The sequence below is a fragment of the Salmo salar genome, chromosome 14 (assembly GCF_965601325.2).
Source record: "Salmo salar chromosome 14, fSalSal1, whole genome shotgun sequence".
Lineage (NCBI taxonomy): Eukaryota > Metazoa > Chordata > Actinopteri > Salmoniformes > Salmonidae > Salmo > Salmo salar.
This window is the reverse complement of record NC_138304.1, coordinates 38,313,297-38,337,293: the sequence shown is the minus strand read 5'-3', so window position 1 is coordinate 38,337,293 and position 23,997 is coordinate 38,313,297. Positions and strand designations below refer to the sequence as shown.

Here is a 23,997-nt window from a genome sequence, read left to right as displayed (position 1 = left end):
CCTTCCTCACTGAGTTAAGTGTTAAATTCATTGCACATTGTTTCAGGTGTCGTGGCGATCAAATGGCTTTGGTTAAAACTCTTTAACCGCATCTCACGCACACACACAGCCCCCTGCCTGAAGCTGCTCTACTAACATCAAAAGGAGTTAAGCACTTTGCATCGTGGGTAAGATCTCAGCATGATGGCTGCAGTCTTTAGTCTCATTAAAAACTTCTAGAACTGGAACTCGGACATTAAAGCTTTCTAGATCTCTGAAACTCTCTGCTGCTCTCAAAGTTTTCACCTTATGGATCAACTAGTATATTTTACACATTAACTCCAGTGTGTTTGGCTGCATGCATGCTGTGTGTACGGTAGCATTCATCTCTGCTGTTGACCCATACAGTACAGACTCATTTGCAACATACAGTTTGAAGGGCCGCTTATGTATTGAGGACAGTACATTACTGAAGTAATGTGTTGCTATGCAATAAGAATGGCAAAAATGTATTATATATGTTTACTTAAAAAAAGGTTTATTCATTGAAATTGCACTTTGAAATAATTATTTAATGCTGATGGGAAATACAGTTACTTTTGAGGAGAAATACAAAGCAAACATCACATTTTGTTAGTAGGCCCTACTTCTGGAGAAACGGTTAGGAAATAGTTAGGACAGAAACATTTCTCACTAGCATGATGAATACCTAAAGGCATGCACAGCTGACATACAGTCTAGTCCTCCAACTCATATTTCAGCCTACAGAATACTTTTTACATTTATTTACATCAGAAAGCTAAAAGGAAAGGTGTTAGATCTTTACATACAAGTTTCCACAAATCATAACTATCACAGATCATATTATATATAATTGATATAAAATCTGTACTGATGTTACTTTGATATGTTTCGTTTAAGGTGACAAGATCAGACAGGATGATTTTGTTATCACGGGTATGTGGTATGAAAGATGACTCTTTTCTAGAGTATTGTATGAGCATACATGTACTGTATGTCATATGGTATTGTAGTCTGTGTTATAGCAGATATTATGATGGAAAACTGAATATCCTTGAATTATTTGTTTTTTCCCTCTCCCTTACCCAAATCCCCCTACCCTCTTCTCTATCCGCCTCTCCTTCTCTCTGGACTCTACTAGTCCAGGGCTGGTTGAGGGGTGTTTAGAGGATGCCCAGGATGCGTCCCACCCACCAATGGCAGGGCATGATGACTCTGCAGGCTACCCTGCACCCGCGGTAGTGGTAGGGCCAGGGTTGGAACCCGCCCAGGGGCTCACAGATCCTCTGGCACTGGGTGTGGCTCCTCCGGCACTCCGTACAGCACACGCCCTGGTGGTCCAGCATGGGGTCAAAGGTCATGGTGCCCTCATCGCCATCCAGGCCACGCTTTATGTTGAGTGAGAGGGACAGAAGGGGAGGAAAGGCAGATAGAGGGGAGAAGTAGGAGGATAGAGGGAGACAGAAAGGGAGTAAGAGTCAGAGTGAAATACTGATAATAGCCACATTTTATAACTATTCTCTAAAGCCATTAATGTATGTGTATAAATGTATAATGTGTTTCTGTGTAGAATTATATTTCTCATTCAATGATTTATCTAAAATGCAAACAGTCTGGTTCTGTGTCTGTGGGAGTCTGGGGATGTCTGTTTCTCTCGGGAAGGAGAAGGAGGAGCGGTGAGGATTAGGGGAAGTCTGGGGGTCTACACATGGACAGAGGGGCAGGAGGGGAGCAATTTACACTCCTGAAAGGCTCAATGGGACTTTAGTTTGGTATTCTAAAGGAGTTCATGAGGTGCAGACAGACTCGGCGTGACAGGCAAACACACACACACGCTCTGAGTGACAGGCTCACTCACATAATCACACACGGTCGGGGTGACATTGTGACCCCAACATCTGCTCCTGCTCACACAGCTGTGCATGCTGGGAGAGAGACGGGACCAGGACAGAAACCATTTGTCAGACACTCAACTGTTGACATAAGCGTGTGAACATAACATTATATATCTAAGAGAGGATGTGGTCTGGCTGTTAGAATAGGCCCAGTGGTGACACAGCCAACACTGTCAATGAAGGCCAAATATTAGCGCTCTGCTGCGGGAATCTCGAGTAACACAGCATACTGACTGATTGGTCGGGGAGACTCACATGATAGGGGTTCTCGGGGTTAAATTCTGCTTCCGGGTCCACTTCCTCCTCTGCCCCGGGTGCCTGGCGACGCTGATGAGGGGCCACCCTCCTCTTCCTCTGCCCACCTGGGGAGAGCACAGAGACAGTCAATACACTATGGAAGCCAACACAACATAATTTGACATCTGGTCATTATTGGAGCCACTTTTGAAGGCAGCACACCTACATTGCTAATACTAATTGCAAAAAAACTACTAATTGTACTGTTTTGCATATCTCCAGTGCATCATGTTGCTATGTCCATTGCTTGGAGTCACTTTCATAACTTATTGTTGTTCTGTGATAATATAAAGGGCTGATTGGGTACTGTTGGTATAGGTGGGGCGGAGCCAGAAGATTGGCAGGTCTCCACACAAATCACGGATCTTGGCGCTGAGGAAGGCAGGGTCAGAGAGGGGCATGTCAGCTGCCACCCAGATCCGTGACTGTTCCTCAAATTTAGCAGGCATCACCTCATCCTCCTGGAGTGAGAAAGACGGGGGGGGGGGGGGTATAAATACACGATAAACATTGAAATGTAAATCATATAAGTAGCTCTCGACTATAAAAAGTTGACAGACAGACAGACACGGGCTCTTGTTTTGATGTAGTTTGCTCGTTCCCCCTTTTCTGTTTAAATATTTTGCATGTTTTCTTAATGAAACCAATAACAAAGTACATATTAAAACAGGGAAATCCCTCATGCTTTTTGTAAATATATAGTTTCTGACCTAGTGTTCGTTAGATAGATGTTAGATTTATCTAACAAAGGTACTTTATGAGGTACTTTATGAAGCCCTGAGGTAGAACTGAGTAGAAAATACAGAGTTGTTCCACCAACTCGGTGACTTGGTCAATTTAATTTTGATTTCACCTCATTTTAACATTCTGTCATAAAGAGCACATCTTCAACTTAATAAACAGCACATTTTCCAATTTCATGACGTAAAAAATATAAGTGCCAAATAAAGTAACAGGGTTGACCATAACAGGCTTGATGATTTCTTCTAAAATCAGTCATAAATCTCTTTGTGACAGGGGGAATGGAAGCTTGTTGTCTGCAACAGGGAGTGGCAAAAACATTTCTAGTCTGTCTATCTATGGGTAACAGGGTTGACGTGTTATGCTCGACCTGCTTAGTTTTCCACCACAAAACACCAGAAAATTACCCAAAATAGTAAAACCAGCTCACATTCTTTAACTCTAGGATTTGACTATTAGATGGTCAATGTTTTTTTTCCTAAGGAATAGTTTCACCATATTAAAATGAGAGTTCAGTTCACATAACAGGGTTGACCTTAAAATGAGGGACAGACGTAAATAATAATCTTCAGAAGTAACTTTGTCAAAGCAACAAAATAAGTAGGGCTTTACAATTTAGACTTGGATAAAATGTGCGACTAAGTGGGTTAAAATCTTGATAGAAGTGACACAGGGTTGACGGAGCAAGCCTTTAGTCATAACTGTGTGGTGAGCTTTCTGGCACCCAGAGCTGCTGAGGCATCAGCCAAGTGGGTGCCATGCATTGCGAAGGAGAAGACCAGTAGCTACATGACTCAGGCTGGTTCCCAGAGTAGCCCTCTACATAATCGTCACCAGACCCTTCATCAACCATTTCCCTGACCACCTTCCTCTGATCAAGCCATGAACTGTCCCTCTCCATCTTTGGAGGATGCATGCACACAATGACTTTTTCTCTACTGGTTGACCTAACTATAGCTAGTGAACTCATGATGTACTGGTTGACCTAACTATAGCTAGTGAAGTCATTTACATTTACATTTAAGTCATTTAGCAGACGCTCTTATCCAGAGCGACTTACAAAATGGTGCATTCACCTTATGATATCCAGTGGAACAACCACTTTACAATAGTGCATCTAAATCTTTTAAGGGGGGGGGGGGGGGGGGTAGAAGGATTACTTTATCCTATCCTAGGTATTCCTTAAAGAGGTGGGGTTTCAGGTGTCTCCGGAAGGTGGTGATTGACTCCGCTGTCCTGGCGTCGTGAGGGAGCTTGTTCCACCATTGGGGTGCCAGAGCAGCGAACAGTTTTGACTGGGCTGAGCGGGAACTGTGCTTCCTCAGAGGTAGGGGGGCCAGCAGGCCAGTGGTGGATGAACGCAGTGCCCTTGTTTGGGTGTAGGGCCTGATCAGAGCCTGAAGGTATGGAGGTGCCGTTCCCTTCACAGCTCCGTAGGCAATCACCATGGTCTTGTAGCGGATGCGAGCTTCAACTGGAAGCCAGTGGAGAGAACTCATGATGTACTGGTTGACCTAACTATAGCTAGTGAACTCATGATGTATTGCTTGTTTGTTTTTTGCTTTTGAAGAGCTTTCAGATTGTTATGAAAAGCAATTTAGACATTTAATAAATTATTATTATATTAAAAATCTGATTTATTGAATTCTCCAAAGGCAACCTAATTTAATATTGCAGGCTTTTGATATTTAATATTGGTGCACAGTTTCTACTTAAAATATCAAAGGAACGCAAAGGCACTCATCTCGTGTAATGACCCAGTAGCTCTTCTGTTGATGAAAAAACCTTCAGGTTCTCTCCAGTATTTAGGTGCTCAAACAATGTCAGGAAACATTTGCATTAAGTCTACAAGCTGACAGAAAAACTTGACCTACATTTTAAAAAGTATATCATCTGATTTCTAGATCAAAAACACACACACACACACACACACACACAGACACAGACAGACATAGACAGACAGACACACACACACACGCAGACAGACACAGACACACAGCCTTCACTAATAACATGGTAGTAACATTGTATTATTAGAGTAATAAATATGTGTTGCTAGTTACTAAACAGGTATTAAACAGGTATTAAACAGGTATTAGATAGTTATTAGATAGTCAGGGGAATGTTATCATCTAACCCAACAGATAACTTTTTCATTTTAAATTATTAGCTTGGGGGACAAACAACAGCAAGGGTCCTCCACTGCAGGACCGATAAGAGTTTATCTGACCCAGTGTGTGTGTGTGTGTGTGTGTGTGTGTGTGTGTGTGTGTGTGTGTGTGTGTGTGTGTGTGTGTGTGTGTGTGTGTGTGTGTGTGTGTGTGTGTGTGTGTGTGTTTGTGTGTCACCCCCGCGAGACTGATAAGAGTTTATCTGACCCATATTTCCCATCACTCTAAATTACAGCAGATGACCAGCCTGCAGCTACTATTATAACCACATCTCCCTATCTGAGTCGAACACACACACAAAGTTTGGCACACCGCAGAATAAATAAATGGCTGTTTACAAGGCAGAGGGTCATGTACTGTGTGTGTGTGTGTGTGTGTGTGTGTGTGTGTGTGTGTGTGTGTGTGTGTGTGTGTGTGTGTGTGTGTGTGTGTGTGTGTGTGTGTGTGTGTGAGAGAGAGAGAGAGAGAGAACAGCCCTGCATGATGTTTAATGATGTGTGCATGGTGCATATGCAGTGCTAACTGATTTAAATAATCAGACGGCCTCATTTCGGCACACGGACAGCTTACACACACACACTCACAAACACACACACACACACACACACAGAGAGAAACACACACAAACACAACTTGCAGCACTGTGACAGCTTGACAGGCTTGTTCAGATGTTGTTAAGATCAGTGTGTCGATCCAACCCACCTCGTCCCAGTTTGGCCAGAGAGCGAGAGTGTGAAAACATGACTCACAAGCAAAAGCAATCCTTCTCTCTGAGAGGCATGTGCCAGTGTGTGTGTGTGTGTGTGTACACGTGTGTATAGTGCTGAGCGATTTACCGAAATTTATATTTTCCACTTTTTAAACAACTAATGACTAAATTATTTGAATTCAGTTTTTTTCCGTGAGCTCATTACGCACATTGCAGCCGTTTCTCTAGAGATAAATCCGTTCAAGCCCGAACTGTGCGATGTAGTAGGGAGTTGTAGTTTCCAACAGGACAATATTCTTCATATTTTAGCGCAGAAAACATGGTAATTAACTACAATGACCATAATCCCTTGCGCGCCTACTTGTCCGGTCTGTGTTTCTTTTACACCTGCTATGTAAAATAGACAGAAAACGGCAGGATCGGAGAGGGATAGAGAGCAGTTGCTTTGCGAGGTATCTCTACCTGAAAATACATGATCTTAGTGATCGATAGTTATATTCAGCAGTCATAAAGGTATGCCTTATTTACTTTGAAGATCTACTAAAATAGTGATTTTGTCAGACAGAGAGATGAGAAGATGACGTGGAATTAAATAATAAAGTAATCAAATAAAACCAAAGTAAAATACACAACAACTGAACTATTTTATTAAAGTAATGTGAATAAATGATGGCTAATAAGAGATAAGCAGTAATGGGCAGTCACTACCATCATGGGACTTTTACTAATGGTTTTATTCTGTGTTGTTACAGCACTCAACCCAAATAATGAGTAGTGCATTAAATGTTTTTTTGAAATGATCGAAACCAAAATTGAAAAACGTGATTATTTTTTCAATAATCAAACCAAAACCAAACAGACCTCAAAAAGCATCAGTCTTTCAGCACTAGTGTACGAGTGTGCGTGTGTGTGTGTGAGGCTCCACAGCTCACAGTCCACCCCCCCAACATCCTGCCACTAGCTCTCTGATAACTTGACAGCTGCTAACAGTACTTTAAAGCCTCCTTGTATGTTAGCCTCCTTGTATGTTAGCCTCCTTGTATGTTAGCCTCCTTGTATGTTAGTCTCCTTGTATGTTAGCCACCTTGTATGTTAGTCTCCTTGTATGTTAGCCTCCTTGTATGTTAGTCTCCTTGTTTGTTAGCGTCCTTGTATGTTATCCTCCTTGTCTGTTAGTCTCCTTGTATGTTAGCCACCTTGTATGTTAGTCTCCTTGTATGTTATCCTCCTTGTATGTTAGTCTCCTTGTATGTGAGCTGGAACTTTATGTCCTTCTCCTGACTGCAGGGTTACTGGCTCATTACCTTCTCTGGCTGTTCATTAAGTTGCTACATTAAGGGGAAAAAACAACACCAGTATAGAGGAACATGAATAGATAGATGTTCACCATCAAATTCTTCTAAACTAGCTTCACTCTGAGAGAAATGGACAACATGACAGTCAGGGCTATAACACATGACTTGGGGCATAGGGGGTGGGGAGTTCCTTGTGTCAGGTGAGGCCAGATCACAGGTCTTGTTTGGATATAGTTTGTGGCAGAAGAGCCCCTCCAGGCCAGAGAGAGAGCTCATGTTTGGGTCTGGATGCCAATCTACTACAATCTCTTCCTTTCCCTTTACAAGCCCTCAGGCTAAACACATCCAGGCCAACTAACCACACACACACCGCCACGGCAGACACATCCACACACAGCTAACCCAGCCAGAGTCAACCACTCAGTTCATCTTAGATCTGTCCTGTAATCGCTTAAATTACCTGTCCCTATACCTACCCCGCCCCCCAACCCTCAGCCAATGTTAACCGTGTCTGACAGTTGATAGGTGTGTGTCGTGGTCAGATAGGTAACCCAGAACTTCTCTGACCTGATACCTTCACCTTTAGACAGACGGAGACACACAGAGGAAGGTGATGAGTGAAGTAGCACGCAAGTGTTAGAGTGAGAGAAAGAGAGGGAGGGAGAAACGGAAAGAGAGAGAGAGAGAGAGTAGAGAGACAGAGGCACTGGCGTACCGGACACACCCACAGGCCCAACAAGGCTGAGGGGCCCATGAGCTCTGCGGGCCCATGTGCCTGTCATCAATGTCTATTTCTTTTTTTAATGTAATAAATCATTTTGACAGTAACCTTCTAAAAATACATTTATTCATATACCTTTTTTGATTTCCATATGTACCAGGAAGCTAAGTGTTTGTTTCTTGGGCTTCAGGAATGTGACTGAAAAAGTTCCTCGGGCCTTGAAAAATAAACAATTAAGCTGATTGAAAGTATAAGGGGGATATCCATGAACAAATGTCGTGGTCAAGGCTACGATGGTGACAGTGCAATGAGTGGAGCTTAATCAGGTGTTCTAAAGTTCATATGAGACAGAGAGCCTAATGCTTCTTATGTAGTTCTTTATGAGTTTTAGTTTAGAGAGCGAGCTCTCTGCAGAAACGACAGTTACAGGGATGGTAAAAACAGCTTGATTGCCATAGCAACATAAGGGAAACTAGGCAGAAGGGAGGAGTGCTTAAATTAAAGCAGTTCTGCAATATCTTTAATTGCATTTCTCATTCTCCTTAATTGCTGGCCTCAACACGTTACGGAACAAGATTAACTGAATAGGAAGCTCTGGGGTCAGGTCGTCTGGATATTGGACAGACAATAAATCAGCAGATACAAACAGGTTGTCATATTTTGCAGACAATCGTTCTTGAGGGCTTGAACAAATAAAGTGGTTTGATTTTCGTTCTTACTGATGAATTGACGATTGAGGTTGAGGAATATCAACAGTCCCTTATCTCTGGTATATCTTGGCATGCATCATTCAAAAATAAGTTTAAATTGTGTGCAGCGCAATGGACATATAATTCACAATGTCTCAGGAAAGACTGTCTGGGTTGGCAATACCCAGTATAGAAAACAGTCGGACCGCAACTTGGACCTACAGGCCGTGGTGAAAACATTTGCACACAAAAAAGGAGTACTTCAGGAGACCAAGGGAGTCTCAAGTTGGATTTAATTTGTTTTAGGCCTCATTTAATTTACCTTGAATATTGCAGTCCATTTGTGTAGGCTATTAGTGAAACAATAAATAGTAGCTGAATTTATCCTCAAGCCAACTACTTTCTTCCTCATTGTTAGGCTATTTGATGTTTAATTTTTATAAAAATATTATAAATAGCACCTAAATCGCAGCTAAAGACTCTAAAGACGGTATTATACAGTACCAGTCAACAGTTTGGACACACCTACTCATTTCAGGGTTTTTCTTAATTTTTTTACTATTTTCTACATTGTAGAAAAATAGTGAAGACATCAAAACTATGAAATAACATATGGAACACATATGGACAAATCAAATATATTTTATATTTGAGATTCTTCAATGTAGCCACCTTTTGCATTGATGACAGCTTTGCACACTCTTGGCATTCTCTCAACCAGCTTCATGAGGTAGCCATCTGGAATGCATTTCAATTAACAGGTGTGCCTTGTTAAAAGTTAATTTATGGAATTTCTTTCCTTCTTAATGTGTTTGAGCCAATCAGTTGTGAAGTGACAAGGTAGGGGTGGTATACAGAAGATAGCCCTATTTGGTAAAAGACCAAGGCCATATTATGGCAAGAACAGCTCAAATAAGCAAAGAGAAATGACAGTCCATCATTACTTTAAGACATGAAGGTCAGTCAATCCGGAAAATTTCAAGAGCTTTTAAAGTTTCTTGAAATGTAGTCGCAAAAAACATAAAGCGCTATAATGATATTGGCTCTCATGAGGACCGCCACAGGAAAGGAAGACCCAGAGTTACCTCTGCTGCAGAGGATAAGTTCATTAGAATTACCAGCCTCAGAAATTGCAGCCCAAATAAATGCTTCACAAAGTTCAAGTAAAAGACACATCTCAACATTAACTGTTCTGAGGAGACAGCGTGAATCAGGCCTTCATGATCAAATTGCTGCAAAGAAACCACTACTAAAGGACACCAGTAAGAAGAAGAGACATGATTGGGCCAAGAAACACGAGCAATGGACATTAGACCGGTGGAAATCTGTCCTTTGGTCTGATGAGTCCAAATGAGATTTTTGGTTCCAACCGCTGTGTCTTTGCGAGATGCAGAGTAGGTGAACGAATGATCTCTGCATGTGTGGTTCTCACCATGAAGCATGGAGGAGGAGGTGTGATGGTGCTTTGCTGGTGACACTGTCGTGATGTATTTATAATTCAAGGCACACTTAACCAGCATGGCTACCACAGCATTCTGCAGCGATGCGCCATCCCATCTGGTTTGGGGTTAGTGGGATACGCCATCCCATCTGGTTTGGGGTTAGTGGGATACGCCATCCCATCTGGTTTGGGTTTAGTGGGATACGCCATCCCATCTGGTTTGGGGTTAGTGGGATACGCCATCCCATCTGGTTTGGGGTTAGTGGGATACGCCATCCCATCTGGTTTGGGGTTAGTGGGATACGCCATCCCATCTGGTTTGGGGTTAGTGGGATACGCCATCCCATCTGGTTTGGGGTTAGTGGGATACACCATCCCATCTGGTTTGGGGTCAGTGGGATACACCATCCCATCTGGTTTGGGGTTAGTGGGATACTCCATCCCATCTGGTTTGGGGTTAGTGGGATACACCATCTCATCTGGTTTGGGGTCAGTGGGATACACCATCCCATCTGGTTTGGGGTTAGTGGGATACTCCATCCCATCTGGTTTGGGGTTAGTGGGATACACCATCCCATCTGGTTTGGGGTCAGTGGGATACACCATCCCATCTGGTTTGGGGTTAGTGGGATACTCCATCCCATCTGGTTTGGGGTTAGTGGGATACACCATCCCATCTGGTTTGGGGTTAGTGGGATACACCATCCCATCTGGTTTGGGGTCAGTGGGATACACCATCCCATCTGGTTTGGGGTTAGTGGGATACTCCATCCCATCTGGTTTGGGGTTAGTGGGACTATCATTTGTTTTTCAACAGGACAATGACCCAACACACCTCCAGGCTGTGTAAGGGTTATTTTACCAAGAAGGAGAGTGATGGAGTGCTGCATCAGATGACCTGGCCTCCATAATCACCCGACCACAACCCAATTGAGAAACTAACCCAATTGTTTTTTTATTCTACAATGTAGAAAATAGTAAAAAATAAAAACCTTTGAATGAGAAGGTGTATCCAGACTTTGGACTGGTACAGTAGCTATAGATAGTACACTTCATAATGAAACAATCCCTACTAAGCTAGTGTTTTGATGGTGGACTGACAGTATTTTTTTTACATTAATAGACTGGTTTTACTTTCTATCCAAGCTGTGAGAAGGCGAGGACAGCTCATGTCATGAAGGTTCAGGTAGCCTATATATTCAGCTGTATTTTAAAAAATATCAATTGCTAGCTGATTAGTATTCTGTTGTATCAGAAATTAATTTGACAATCTGCATTGTTTGAATTTCGAACTTTAATGACTGAATTATATTATTGCCACAAGCCAGAAGTAAAAATAAATTAGCATTGTGACACCGTGTATAGCTTCGTGAAATGTTAGGCTTAACCTGAGAAAATGACGACCAAATAGGCCTACCAATAAACATTTATCCATTAGCTAAAACAAACGGTGACCTTGCCAGGGGCCCCAGAGAAACTGTGTTATGCCTGTGGACAGAGGGAGAGGGAGACTGGATAGGGAGAGGCAGTAAGAGAGCTGAGGTCATTCCTACCAGGTCGAACAGAAGTGAGTCTTTGTTGAGAGTTTTCACATCAGGCAGGTGAGCTTTGACCTGGGTCTTAATGTAACACTTCTCTCCTCCAGCGAAACGGACACCAGTTATACCCTGGAGAGAGAGAGATTGAAAAGAGCAAATGGATTATAACAAAAGCATTTAAAATTGAATGAGCAATGTGCATTCCACATGTTACATAATTACTTCAATGTACCATTGGAATTGTTGTTGTTGTTGTTGTTGTCATTGCTGTTGTTCTTTCAAACTTACAACCTGGAAGTCGTGGACCTCCACTGCCTCGCCATTTCCGCTGCTGGTGCGGAATCTCTCTATGTTGTTGGTACCATCAATCTCCATAGAGCCCTCCTCCACCTTACCGTTAATTCTCATGCTGTAGTGGACGTTGTAGACCTACCACACACACACACACACACACACACACACACACACACACACACACACACACACACACACACACACACACTGTGAATGTTTTCATACCTGTAAGAAGGAGCGATGGAGAAGGAATCATAGTTTTGTGCGAGGTTGTGCGAGGTGACCATTGTTTTGAGATTTAATATGTTTTTTTTTCTATTCGTTTTTAGCATTTAGTTTAGTTGAAGTTAGTTTTCAGACTTGATTTACTAGTTTTTATTTAGTTTCAGTTTGATAAAAATCTTTCTATTTTATTTTTATATTATTTAGTGTTAGGGATAGAAGGTAGCCTAGGCGTGGGAGACTAGGAGACATGCATGTGTTTTTGGCCTATAGTTGGAGTGAAGAGTGAAGGAAAAGCAGCCCACAAGTGCTCAGCATATGTTGGAACTCCTTCAAGACAGTTGGAAAAGCATTCCTCATGAAGCTGGTTAAGAGAATGCCAAGAGTGTGCAAAGCTGTCATGAAGGCAAAGGGTGGCTACTTTGAAGAATTTCAAATTAAAAATATACTATGATTTGTTTAACACTTTTTGGTTACTACATTATTCCATATGTGTTATTTCATAGTTTTTATGTCTCCACAATAAAACAAAAGGTTTTATAGTTATTATGACACCTCCACTGTGGGGCTCTATTGCCTACCGCCATCGCACGTTCACTCTTCTTTGAAACTACCCGTGAGTTCTATTGGCTGCTGTATTTAACTTTCAGCAAAAAAGAGCTTGCATCCCTCTTCAAATAGTCTATTGGTATAAGAAATGCGGAAAAAAATGATGTCCGACAAGCTATTCTAGTCTAGCTTTTCCTGCCTGCGACTCCAAGACCTACGGAGCATTTTTTTAAGGAGAGAGGGCAGCGGAGGTACGTATTCCCAAGAGACAGAGCTTATAAGTTAGAAGCTTATTATGCATCACCCATCATTGATTAGCTAAACATAAGACTAATACAGCATTGAATATATTTCTTGAAAGACGAAGGCTAGGACATGTATATATCAATCTAGAACAGGATTATCTATTTTGGAATCAATTTGAATGTAGTTGATGGAGAGAGAGAAAGACTGTGAGAGAGTGCTCGCGTGTGCACTGATTTAAAACAACCATATTTGATTGTAAAACTCTGACTCTGAAATAAATAAAAACATCTTTACAATAAAAAAAACAAGGTGAGCCCTGAAAACCAGATGGAGATGGGTAAATTCGGTCTTTATATTACCGTAGCATAGACTATGCTGCAGCAAATGCAAGCCTACCTGTCACAAGAACAAAAGTTACCATGATGAGATGATAAGTAGGTCTACAATACATTGTGAACTGCGCTCCATACTGAGATGGGCTGTCTGTCCCCACCCTGAGCATTGATTCATCATGCAGAGGCTGTAGAGAAGCCAGATTTAGACATCACATATAATTTAACAGTCCATTTCCCTCCATGCTGTTCATATAAATCATTTATTGTAATTTACCGGTTTCTCGCAGTTACTTAAGGGGGAGGTTTTGGGTGGTAAATCCCTGTAAATCTCGATAACCGGGTTCCCGCCATTCAACCCTAATCGGGATATGTAATAGAGTAGCAGCAGCGTATGTGAAGTGTGAAAGTGTGTCTGTGTGTGTGTGTGTGGCGTCAATATGCATGTGTGTGTGTATTTGTGCGTGTGAGTGTATGTAGTGTGTGTGCTTGGGGGTAGAAGCTGTTCAGGTGCCTTTTGGTCCCAGACTTGGCGCTCTGGTACCGCCAGTGATGATACGGGCCGTATGCACTACTCTCTGTTGCGCTTTGCGGTCGCATGCAGAGTAGTTGCCATACCAAGCGGTGATGCAGCCAGTGAAGATTCTCTAAATGGTGCAGCTATAGATCGTTTTGAGGATCTGAGGGCCCATGCCAAATCTTTTCAGCCTACTGAGGGGGAAGAGGGGTTGTAATGCCCTCTTCACGATTGTGTTGGTGTGTTCGGACCATGATAGGTCTTTAGGGATGTGGACACTGAGGAACTTGAAGCTTTCGACCCGATCCACTATAGCCCCATCAAAATGAAAGGGGCATGTTCGACCCTCCGTTTCCTGTAGTCCACAATAAGCTCTTTCATTTTGCCCACGTTGAGGCAGAGGTTGTTGTCCTGGCACTACAATGCCAGGACTCTGATCTCCTCCCTATAGGCTGTCTCATCAGTGATCAGGCATACCACCGTTGTGTCGTCGGCACACTTAATGATGGTGTTGGAGTCGTGCGCGGCCAACCGTCATTGGTGAACAGGGAGTACAGGAGGGGACTGAGCACGCACCACTGAGGGGCCCCGTGTTAAGGGTCAGCGTGGCGGATGTGTTGCAGCCTATCCTCACCAGCTGGGGGTGGCCTGTCAGGAAGTCCAGGGAGGTGTTTAGTCCCAGGGTCCTTAGCTTAGTGATGAACTTGGAGAGCACTATGGTGTTGAACGCTGAGCTGTAGTCAATGAACAGCATTCTCATAAACAGTAGCTGTTCCTTTTGTCCAGGTGGGAAAGGGCAGTGTGGAGTGCAATAGAGATTGCGTCATCTGTGGATCTGTTGGGGTGGTATGCGAATTGGAGTGGGTCCAGGGTTTCTGGGATGATGGTGTTGATGTGAGCCATGACCAGCCTTTCAAAGCACTTCATGGCTACAGATGTGAGTTCTACGGGTCGGTAGTCATTTAGGCAGGTTACCTTGGTGTTCTTAGGCACAGAAACTATGGTGGTTTGCTTGAAACATGTAGGTGTTACAGACTGGGTCAGAGAGAGGTTGAAAATGTCAGTGAAGACACTTGCCAGCTGGTCAGCGCTTGCCAGAAGTACGTGTCCCGGTAGTCCGTCTGGATCTGCTGCCTTGTAAATGTTAACCTGCTTAAAGGTCTCACTCCTATAGGCCAAGGAGAGCGTAATCACACAGTCATTCAGAACAGCTGGAGCTCTCACGCATGGTTTAGTGTTGCTTGCCTCGAAGCGAGCATAGAAGGTATTTCAAATCAAATCTAATTTTATTGGTCAAATACACATGTTTAGCAGATGTTATTGCAGGTGTAGCGAAATGCTTGTGCTCTAGCTCTGACAGTGCAGTAATATCTAACTGTCACGTCCTGACCAGTAATAGGGGTTATTTGTTATTATAGTTTGGTCAGGACGTGGCAGGGGGTGTTTGTTTTATGTGGTTTGGGCTATGTATTTAGGTAGAGGGGTGTTTGGTTTATGTGGTCCGGGGTTTGTTAGTCTATGTTCTATGTTAGTATATTTTCTATGTTCTATCTAGTCTACTGTATTTCTATGTGCAGTTAATTGGGGTTGGACCTTCAATTGGAGGCAGCTGGTTATTGTTGCCTCTGATTGAGGGTCCTATAATTAGGAGTTTGTTTTTCATGGGTTTTTTGTGGGAGATTGTTCTTGTTTAGCTGTTTGCCTGACAAGACTGTCAAGTTCGTTTTGTTTTTGTATACGTGTTACGTGTTTTTCCTTCTTCACCTAAAATAAAAGAAGATGAGTATATATTTTCCTGCTGCGTCTTGGTCTCTACCCTACGACAACCGTGACAGAATCTCCCACCAACCACGGACCAAGCAGCGGAGGAAGCAGCAACAGAAGGACTGTCGGGAATCATGGACATGGGAGGAAATTCTGGATGGGGCTGGACCATGGCACCAGGCTGGGGAATATCGTCGCCCACCGGAGGAGATAGAGGCAGCCAAGGCGGAGCGGCGCTGGTATGAGGCTTTATACGCACCGATGGGGAAGCATGAGAAGCACCCCCAACAAGAGGTGCGCTCCAGACCTCCAGTACTTACCCATGGCCCGGTATATCCAGTTCCTGCTTCTCTTGCTGACCCTGAGGTGCGTATCCATAGTCTGGCGTCTCCTAAACCAGCACCACGCACCAGGCTTCCAGTGGTTCAGCCCAGTCCAACTCGTCCTGTTCCTGCTCCTCGCACTAGCCTTGAGGTGCGTATCCCCAGTCTGGTACCTCCACTACCAGCCCCACGCATTAGGCTTCCAGTGCGTCAACCCAGTCCCAGTCCAGAGTGTCCGGCCACAGTACCTCGTCCAGAGTGTCCGGCCACAGTACCTCGTCCAGAGTGTCCGGCCACAGTACCTCGTCCAGAGTGTCCGGCCACAGTACCTCGTCCAGAGTGTCCGGCCACAGTACCTCGTCCAGAGTGTCCGGCCACAGTACCTCGTCCAGAGTGTCCGGCCACAGTACCTCGTCCAGAGTGTCCGGCCACAGTACCTCGTCCAGAGTGTCCGGCCACAGTACCTCGTCCAGAGTGTCGGGCCACAGTACCTCGTCCAGAGTGTCCGGCAACAGTACCTCGTCCAGAACTGAGTGAGACGGCCTACTGCCCGGAACCGAGTGAGACGGCCTACTGCCCGGAAGCGAGTGAGACGGCCTACTGTCCGGAACCGAGTGAGACGGCCTACAGTCCAGAGCTCCCAGAGCCCAGTCCAGGGTCTTCAGTGACTGGCCTCAGGCAGAGGTATGCAGTGGGGGTGGTTTGGTCCGGTAGGGGATTAAGGCCTGAGCCTAAGCCACCTCCACTGTAGGAGGTTTGGGAGGGGGGGTGTAGCACAGGAGCCGTCGGTGACGGCTGCCACCCTCCCTTCCCTCCCTTTAGTTTTGGGATTTAGTTTTGTTTTGGGGGTTATTTTTGGTTATTTGTGTGAGGTGCGTCCGGGGTCTGCAGCCTTGGGGGGGGGGGGGGGGGGGGGGGGTACTGTCACGTCCTGACCAGTAATAGGGGTTATTTGTTATTATAGTTTGGTCAGGACGTGGCAGGGGGTGTTTGTTTTATGTGGTTTGGGCTATGTATTTAGGTAGAGGGGTGTTTGGTTTATGTGGTCCGGGGTTTGTTAGTCTATGTTCTATGTTAGTATATTTTCTATGTTCTATCTAGTCTACTGTATTTCTATGTGCAGTTAATTGGGGTTGGACCTTCAATTGGAGGCAGCTGGTTATTGTTGCCTCTGATTGAGGGTCCTATAATTAGGAGTTTGTTTTTCATGGGGTTTTTGTGGGAGATTGTTCTTGTTTAGCTGTTTGCCTGACAAGACTGTCAAGTTCGTTTTGTTTTTGTATACGTGTTATGTGTTTTTCCTTCTTCACCTAAAATAAAAGAAGATGAGTATATATTTTCCTGCTGCGTCTTGGTCTCTACCCTACGACAACCGTGACACTAACAAGTGATATCTAACAACTATCTAACAACTACACAACATATACCCAATACACACAAATCTAAGTAAAGAAATGGAATTAAGAATATATAAATATATGGACGAGCAATGTCAAAGCAGCATAGAATAAGATACAGTAGAATAGTGTATGATACAGTATATACATATGAAATGGGTAATGCAAGATATGTAGACATTATTAAAGTGACTAGTGTTCCATTTATTAAAGTGGCCAATGATTTCATGTCTATGTATGTAGGCATCAGCCTCTATGTGCTAGTGTTGGCTATTTAACAGTCTGAGACAGAAGCTGTTTTTCAGTCTATCTGTCCCAGCTTTAATGCACCTGTACTGACCTCGCCTTCTGGATGACAGCGGGGTGAACAGGCAGTGGCTTGAGTGGTTGTTGTCCTTAATGATCTTTTTGGCCTTCCTGTGACATCGGGTGCTGTAGGTGTCCTGCAGGGCAAGTAGTTTGCTCCCGATGATCCGTTGGGCAGACTGCACCACCCTCTGGAGAGCCCTGCGGTTGTGGGTGGTGCAGTTACCATATCAAGTGGTGATACAGCCCGATAGGATGCTCTCAATTGTGCATCTGTAAAAGTTTGTGAGAGTTTTAGGTGACAAGCCACATTTCTTCAGTCTCCTGAGGTTGAAGAAGCGCTGTTGCTCCTTCTTCACCACACTGTCTGTGTGAGTGGACCATTTCAGTCTGTCAGTGATGTGTACGCTGAGGAACTTGTAGCTTTCCACCTTCTCCACTGCGATCCCGTCGATGTGGATAGGGGGGTGCTGTTTCCTGAAGTCCACGATCATCTCCTTTGTTTTATTGATGTTGGGTGAGAGGTTATTTTCCTGGCACCACACTCCCAGAGCCCTCACCTTCTCCTTGTAGGCTATCTCGTCATTGTTGGTAATCAACCCAACTACAGTTGTGTCATCTGCAAACTTGATGATTGAGTGGGAGGTGTGCTTGGCCACGCAGTCATGGCTGAACAGGGAGTACAGGAGGAGACTGAGCACACACCCTTGTGAGGCCCCAGTGTTGAGGATGATAAAAGGTGTTGTTTCATACCATCACCACCTGGGTGCGGCCTGTCAGGAAGTCCAAGACCCAGTTGCACGGGGCGGGGTTCAGTCCCAGGGCCTCAAGCTTAATGCTAGGCTTGGAGGGCACTATGGTGTTGAATGCTGAGCCATAGTCAATGAACAGCATTCTTACTTATGCATTCCTCTTGTCTAGGTGGGATAGGACAGTGTGCAGTGTGATGGGATTGCATCATCTGGGGATCTATTGGGGCGGTAAGCAAATTAAAGTGGGTCTAGGGCGACAGGTAAGCTGGAGGTGATATGATCCTTCACTAGTCTCTCAAAGCACTTCATGATGACAGAAGTGATACAGAAGTGCTACGGTGCGATAGTCATTTAGTTCAGTTACCTTTGTTTTCTTGGGTACAGGAAAAATGGTGGCCATCTTGAAGCATGTGGGGACAGCAGACTGGGACAGGGAGAGATTGAATATGTCCGTAAACACACAGCCAGCTGGTCTGCGCAACCTCTGAGGACGCGGCTAGGGATGCCGTCTGGGCCGGCAGCCTGGCGAGGGTTAACACGTTTAAACGTCTTACTCACATTGGCCTTGGAGAAGGAGAGCCCACAGTCCTTGGTAACGGGCCGTGTTGGTGGCACTGTGTTATCCTCAAAGTGGGCAAAGAAGGTGTTTAGCTTGTCTGGAAGCAAGACGTCAATGACAGCGACGTGGCTGGTTTTCCTTTTCCTTTTAATAGTCACATTGTGTACAAAATCTCCTATACACTTCCTGATAAACTCAGTCACCGAATCAGTGTATTCGTAAATATTATTCCAAGAACATATCCCAGTCCGCGTGGTCAAATCTTGAAGCGTAGATTCCAATTGGTCAGACCAATTTGAATAGACCTTAGCACGGGTACTTCCTGTTTGAGTTTATGCCTATAGGAAGGGAGGAGCAAAATGGAGTCGTGGTCAGATTTGCCAAAAGGAGGGCATGGGAGGGCCTTGTAGGCATCCCGGAAGTTGGAGTAACAGTGGTTGAGTGTTTTAACAGCGCAAGAACTACAGTTGATATGTTGATATAACTTCGGCAGCCTTTTTCTAAAATTTGCTTTGTTAAAATCCCCAGCTACAATAAATGCAGTCTCAGGATATGTGGTTTCGTTTGCATAAAGTCCTAGCAGAGTTCTTTGAGTGCTGTCGTGGTATCAGCTTGAGGGGGGATATACACGGCTGTGGCTATAACCAAAGAAAATTATCTTGGGAGATAATACGATCGGCATTTGATTGAGAGGTATTCTAGATCAGGGGAACAAAATGACTTGAATTTCTGTATGTTATCACAATTACACCATGAGCCGTTAATCATGAAACATATACCCCCGCCCTTCTTCATTTAGCTCAGCTGGTAGGTTTACGTCACTAGGCAGCTCTCGACTGGGTTTCCCTTTGTAATCTGTGATAGTTTCCAAGCCCTACCACATCCCACGAGCGTCAGAGCTGGTGTAGTAGGATTCGATCTTAGTCCTGTATTGACGATTTGCCTGTTTGATGGTTCGTCGGACGGCGTAGCGGGATTTCTTATAAGTGTCCAGATTAGTGTCCTGCTCATGAAAGAGGCAGCTCTAGCCTTTAGCTCAGTGCGGATGTTGCCTTTAATCCATGGATTCTGGTTGGGATATGTACATATGGTTACTGTGGGGACAACGTCGTTGATGCACTTATTAATGAAGCCGGTGACTGATGTGCCCTTAGATGAATCCCGGAACATATTCAAGTCTGTGCTAGCAAAATACTCCTGTAGCGTAGTATCCGCTTCATCGGACCACTTCTGTATTGAGCTCGTCACTGGTACTTCCTGTTTGAGTTTTTGCTTGTAAGCAGGAATCAGGAGGATAGAGTTATGGTCCGATTTGCCAAATTGAGGGTGGGGGAGAGCTTTGTATGCCTCTTTGTGTGTGGAATGAAGGTGATCTAGATGTTTTTATCTCTCTAGTTGCTCAGGTAACATACTGGTAGAAATTAGGTAAAACCGATTTCAGTTTTCCCGCAATAAAGTCACCGGCCACTAGAAGCGCCGCTTATGGATGAGCATTTTCTTGTTTGCTTATGGCTCTATACAGCTCGTTTAGTGCGGTCTTACTGCCAGCAGCGGTTTGTGGTGGTAAATAGACAGCTACGAAAAATACAGATGAAAACTCTCTTGGTAAATAGTATGGTCTACAGCTTATCATAAGGTATTCTAACTTAGGTGAGCAGAACCTTGAGACACCCTTAATATTAGAGATTGCGCACCAGCTGTTGTTAATAAAGAGACACACACCACCCCCCTGATCTTACTGGACTCTGCCGTTCTGTCCTGCCGATGAATAGAAAAACCAACTAGATGTATATTATCCATGTCCTTTTTCAGCAATGTCTCTGAGAAGCGTAGTGAATTTGAGTTCTTAATGTCTCGTTGATGGGATAGTCTCGAATGGAGCTCGTCCAGTTTATTCTCCAGCAATTGCACACGTCAATAGAACAGAGGTTAGAGGCGATTTAGTAATTCTCCGAATGTAGGCTCATCACTGTGCCCTCGCGCCAACCTCTATAGCACTGTCTTTGCCTTCTTCGAGTGTTGGAGATTAGGGCTTCTTTCACCTCCAAATCATTGAAGCAGAAGTCCTCGTACAAATTGAGTTTAGTGATAGCTGTTCTGATGTCCAGAAGCTGTTTTCGGTCATAGGAAACGACGGCGGAAACATTATGTTAAAAAAAGTTAAGATCAGCGCAAAAGAAATACACAAAATAGCACAATTGGTCAGGAGCCTATAAAACGGCTGCCATTCCTCTGTGAGAGCATGCATAGTGCCATTGAGGCCCTCTCCATCTTGAAATAGTCCATTTTCTTCTTATCAAGTAAAATTAATTGGCTGATCGATCCTGATGTCACGACTCCAACCGGGTCATCAGGTCATGCCAACAGGGTCATCTGGAGGGATCAGTCAATGAAGTTGGAAGTCCCGCCCAGTTGTCTAAATCAAAACGGTAAAAATCCTCAATGGCGCTGCCCATGCTAACAGGTTTTTGGCCAGTAGAGGACTCTGTACAACTTCATGGCCAGGACATGGATTTATTTGGTTATGTTTAAATTATAAATCAATCTTATGTGACTTGGATTTAAAGGATAAGCACCCAGTCTGGTGCAAGAATTATGATGGAAGGAAACTCTCTTGCCCATGTTTACACAAATCCAATGCTTTTTAGAAACTTTAATAGTAGATATAAGAGTAATCAAGTACCTTTACCTTTATCTGACAGAAAGAGAGAGTGAAAAAAAAAAATGAAGTCATGGCACATTTGACATGTTATGTTTTGTAATATTAAACATGTATCACATGTAACCCCTTCCAATAGGGTTAATAAAAACAGCTACAACAACAGCAAAAACACAAGCAATACAACACTTCATCACAACTCTATCAGTTCACAGCGATGCAGCTTGTGTGTGTTTCTGTTCAACCAAACAAGATGTTCTGTTTTGCAACAGTAGTTGACCGGTACTGTGCCTCAAGGTTTAGAAGGCACGTCACCACATCAGACAGCAACTGGCTGTCAGTCTGAAGTTGGTCAGTGTGGCATGCGAACGGCTCCTGCAACTTCAGAAGTTGTTCTAGCTTGGCCCAGTCACACTCCGTGTTCGCCCACTGATTTCTCCCCTGTTAGGTAGTGATAGCTAGGGATAGCGATGCACAAGCTAGGCCTATGTGAAACATTGGCATCTACTGGTAGCATTTAGCCGCCAGATTCAGAAGCTCAAAAACTCAAAAACCAGCTTGAAAACCCCATTTGATTTTGGAAGTTTAGAAGAACAAAACTCAAACTAAACATAATTTATATTTTATTTTATTTTACACTGAACAAAAAATATATAAACTCAACATGTAAAGTGTTGGTCCCATGTTTCATGAGCTGAAATTGAAAAAACCCAGAAATGTTCCATATGCACAAAAAGCTTATTTCTCTCAAATTTTATGCACAAATGTGTTTACTTCCCTGTTAGCGAGCATTTCTACTTTGCCAATAAATCCACACACCTGACAGGTGTGACATATCAAGGAGCTGATTAAACAGCATGATCATTACAAAGTTGCACCTAGTGCTGGGGACAATAAAAGGTCACTTTAAAATGTGTAGTTTTGTAACACAACACAATGCCACAGATGTCTTGAGGGAACGTGCAATTGACATGCTGACTGCAGGAATGTCCAACAGAGCTGTTGCCAGAGAATTGAATGTTAATTTCTCTACCATAAACTGCCTCCAATGTAATTTTAGAGAATTTGGCAGTAGTCTAACCGGACTCACGTGTAACCACGCCAGCCCTTGATCTCCACATCCGGCTTCTTCACCTGCGGGATCGTCTGAGGGGGGTTGGGGGGGGGGGTTGTATTTCTGTCTGTAATAAAGCCCTTTTGTGTGAACAAATCTGTCTGATTGGCCGGGCCTGGCTCCCCAGTGGGCCCACCCATGGCTGCACCCCTGCTCAGTCATGTGAAATCCATAGATTAGGGTCTAATGAATTTATTTAAATTGACTGATTTCCTTATGTGAACTGTAACTCAGTAAAATCTTTCAAATTGTTTCATGTTGCATTTATATTTTTGTTCAGTTTATTTTAGTTCGTTTTGCAATCAAAGATAATAGTTTCATTATAGTTTTAGTTTTTATAATATTTTCATTTTTATTTTAGCTTCAGTTTTCAAAATGGGTTTCCAATTGTAGTTTTTATTTTAGTTTTAGTTTTCGTTTACTATCTGTGTGTGAGAGAGAGAAGGGGGGTGTAGATTCTATATATGGCTTGTGGGGAGGTTCATAATGGGTGAGCTTTGTTTACATTCCCCCATCCACATCCTAGAAACAGCAAGAAAAACAGGCACAGACAGACACTACCCTGCACCCAAAGCCTACACATTTAAACGCATTGAAAAATTCCTAACAAAATGAGTATGCTATTCTTGCTCAGGCAATGCATTTAAACTCATGTAGGCCTAAAGCTACCAAATTGATTAAAAACATAATTTTTTTAAGTAGCCTAGTAGCCTACCTCGCTCACACCTCTCGACCCCGGTACATCAGCAGGACCCTCAGTCTCAGAAACATACAAGGCTTTCATTCAGCTACCCTCTTGACTCTTGAAAAACAAGAGTCGCTGGCTGGTTCAAGGCCAAATGTCTCTTGAACTCGCTATCGTCAGAGGGACTAATGTTTAAATGCTTACATGGTTGTCGCTGTTGTTCCAGAAGTAAAACGTTCCGATAGCCCCGAACAGCAGCAGAATTGCCCCGGCGATAAGGACCACAATCCCGGTCTTCAGCAGGCGGCTGGTTGCAGCCGGTTTAACGGCCACAGCAGTGTATGCCTGCGGTGAACACATTAAACATTTACATATGAATGCCACCTACACAAAGTTCAAAAAGTGTTCATAAAGTATTTATAATGCGTTGCGTTTATACAAGTTCAGTTCAACCACAACACCTCCCTCAGAATGAGCAGGTGTCTTCGTGGAATGTCCAAACAAGGTTTTCTGAGAGTAGTCTATCTGGCACACTTTACACGTTTCTATTATTTAGAAACTAAAGCAAAGATATATGATATAGGCTGCTTACCGGTGGCATAAACTGTTGCAGGTCATCGGGTCTCGCTAATGCGATGGGCTCTTTCTCTGAACACCCGGCCATGGCTGCGAATGGGTCTGGGAGCCTGAGCAAAGGTCTCTCTCTCTCCTCCTCTCTCTCTCTCTCGTTCTCTCTGAGACAGGGCAGGGGGAACAAAACTTCCCATTCATGCGAGAGGCG

At 43.8% G+C, this 23,997-nt stretch overlaps 1 protein-coding gene across 2 annotated transcripts; it reads right to left on the bottom strand.

Moving 5' to 3' along the window:
- Nucleotides 1-530: 530 nt before the first annotated feature.
- LOC106569467 (leukocyte cell-derived chemotaxin 1) lies at nucleotides 531-23,937 on the bottom strand. Of its 2 annotated transcripts, none has more exons than XM_014140842.3 (7): nucleotides 23,809-23,937; nucleotides 23,421-23,561; nucleotides 11,786-11,926; nucleotides 11,513-11,626; nucleotides 2,500-2,653; nucleotides 2,151-2,257; nucleotides 531-1,388 (listed from the first exon to the last, which is right to left on the bottom strand). In XM_014140842.3, exons 1-7 carry the CDS (start codon nucleotides 23,878-23,880, stop codon nucleotides 1,164-1,166), a joined length of 954 nt encoding a protein of 317 aa, XP_013996317.3. In that variant the 5' UTR covers nucleotides 23,881-23,937; the 3' UTR covers nucleotides 531-1,163. The 2 variants fall into 2 exon arrangements, with proteins under 2 accessions (XP_013996317.3, XP_013996318.3); XM_014140843.3 differs by lacking the exon at nucleotides 531-1,388 and adding an exon at nucleotides 1,855-1,925.
- Between the last annotated feature and the right edge of the window lie 60 nt (nucleotides 23,938-23,997).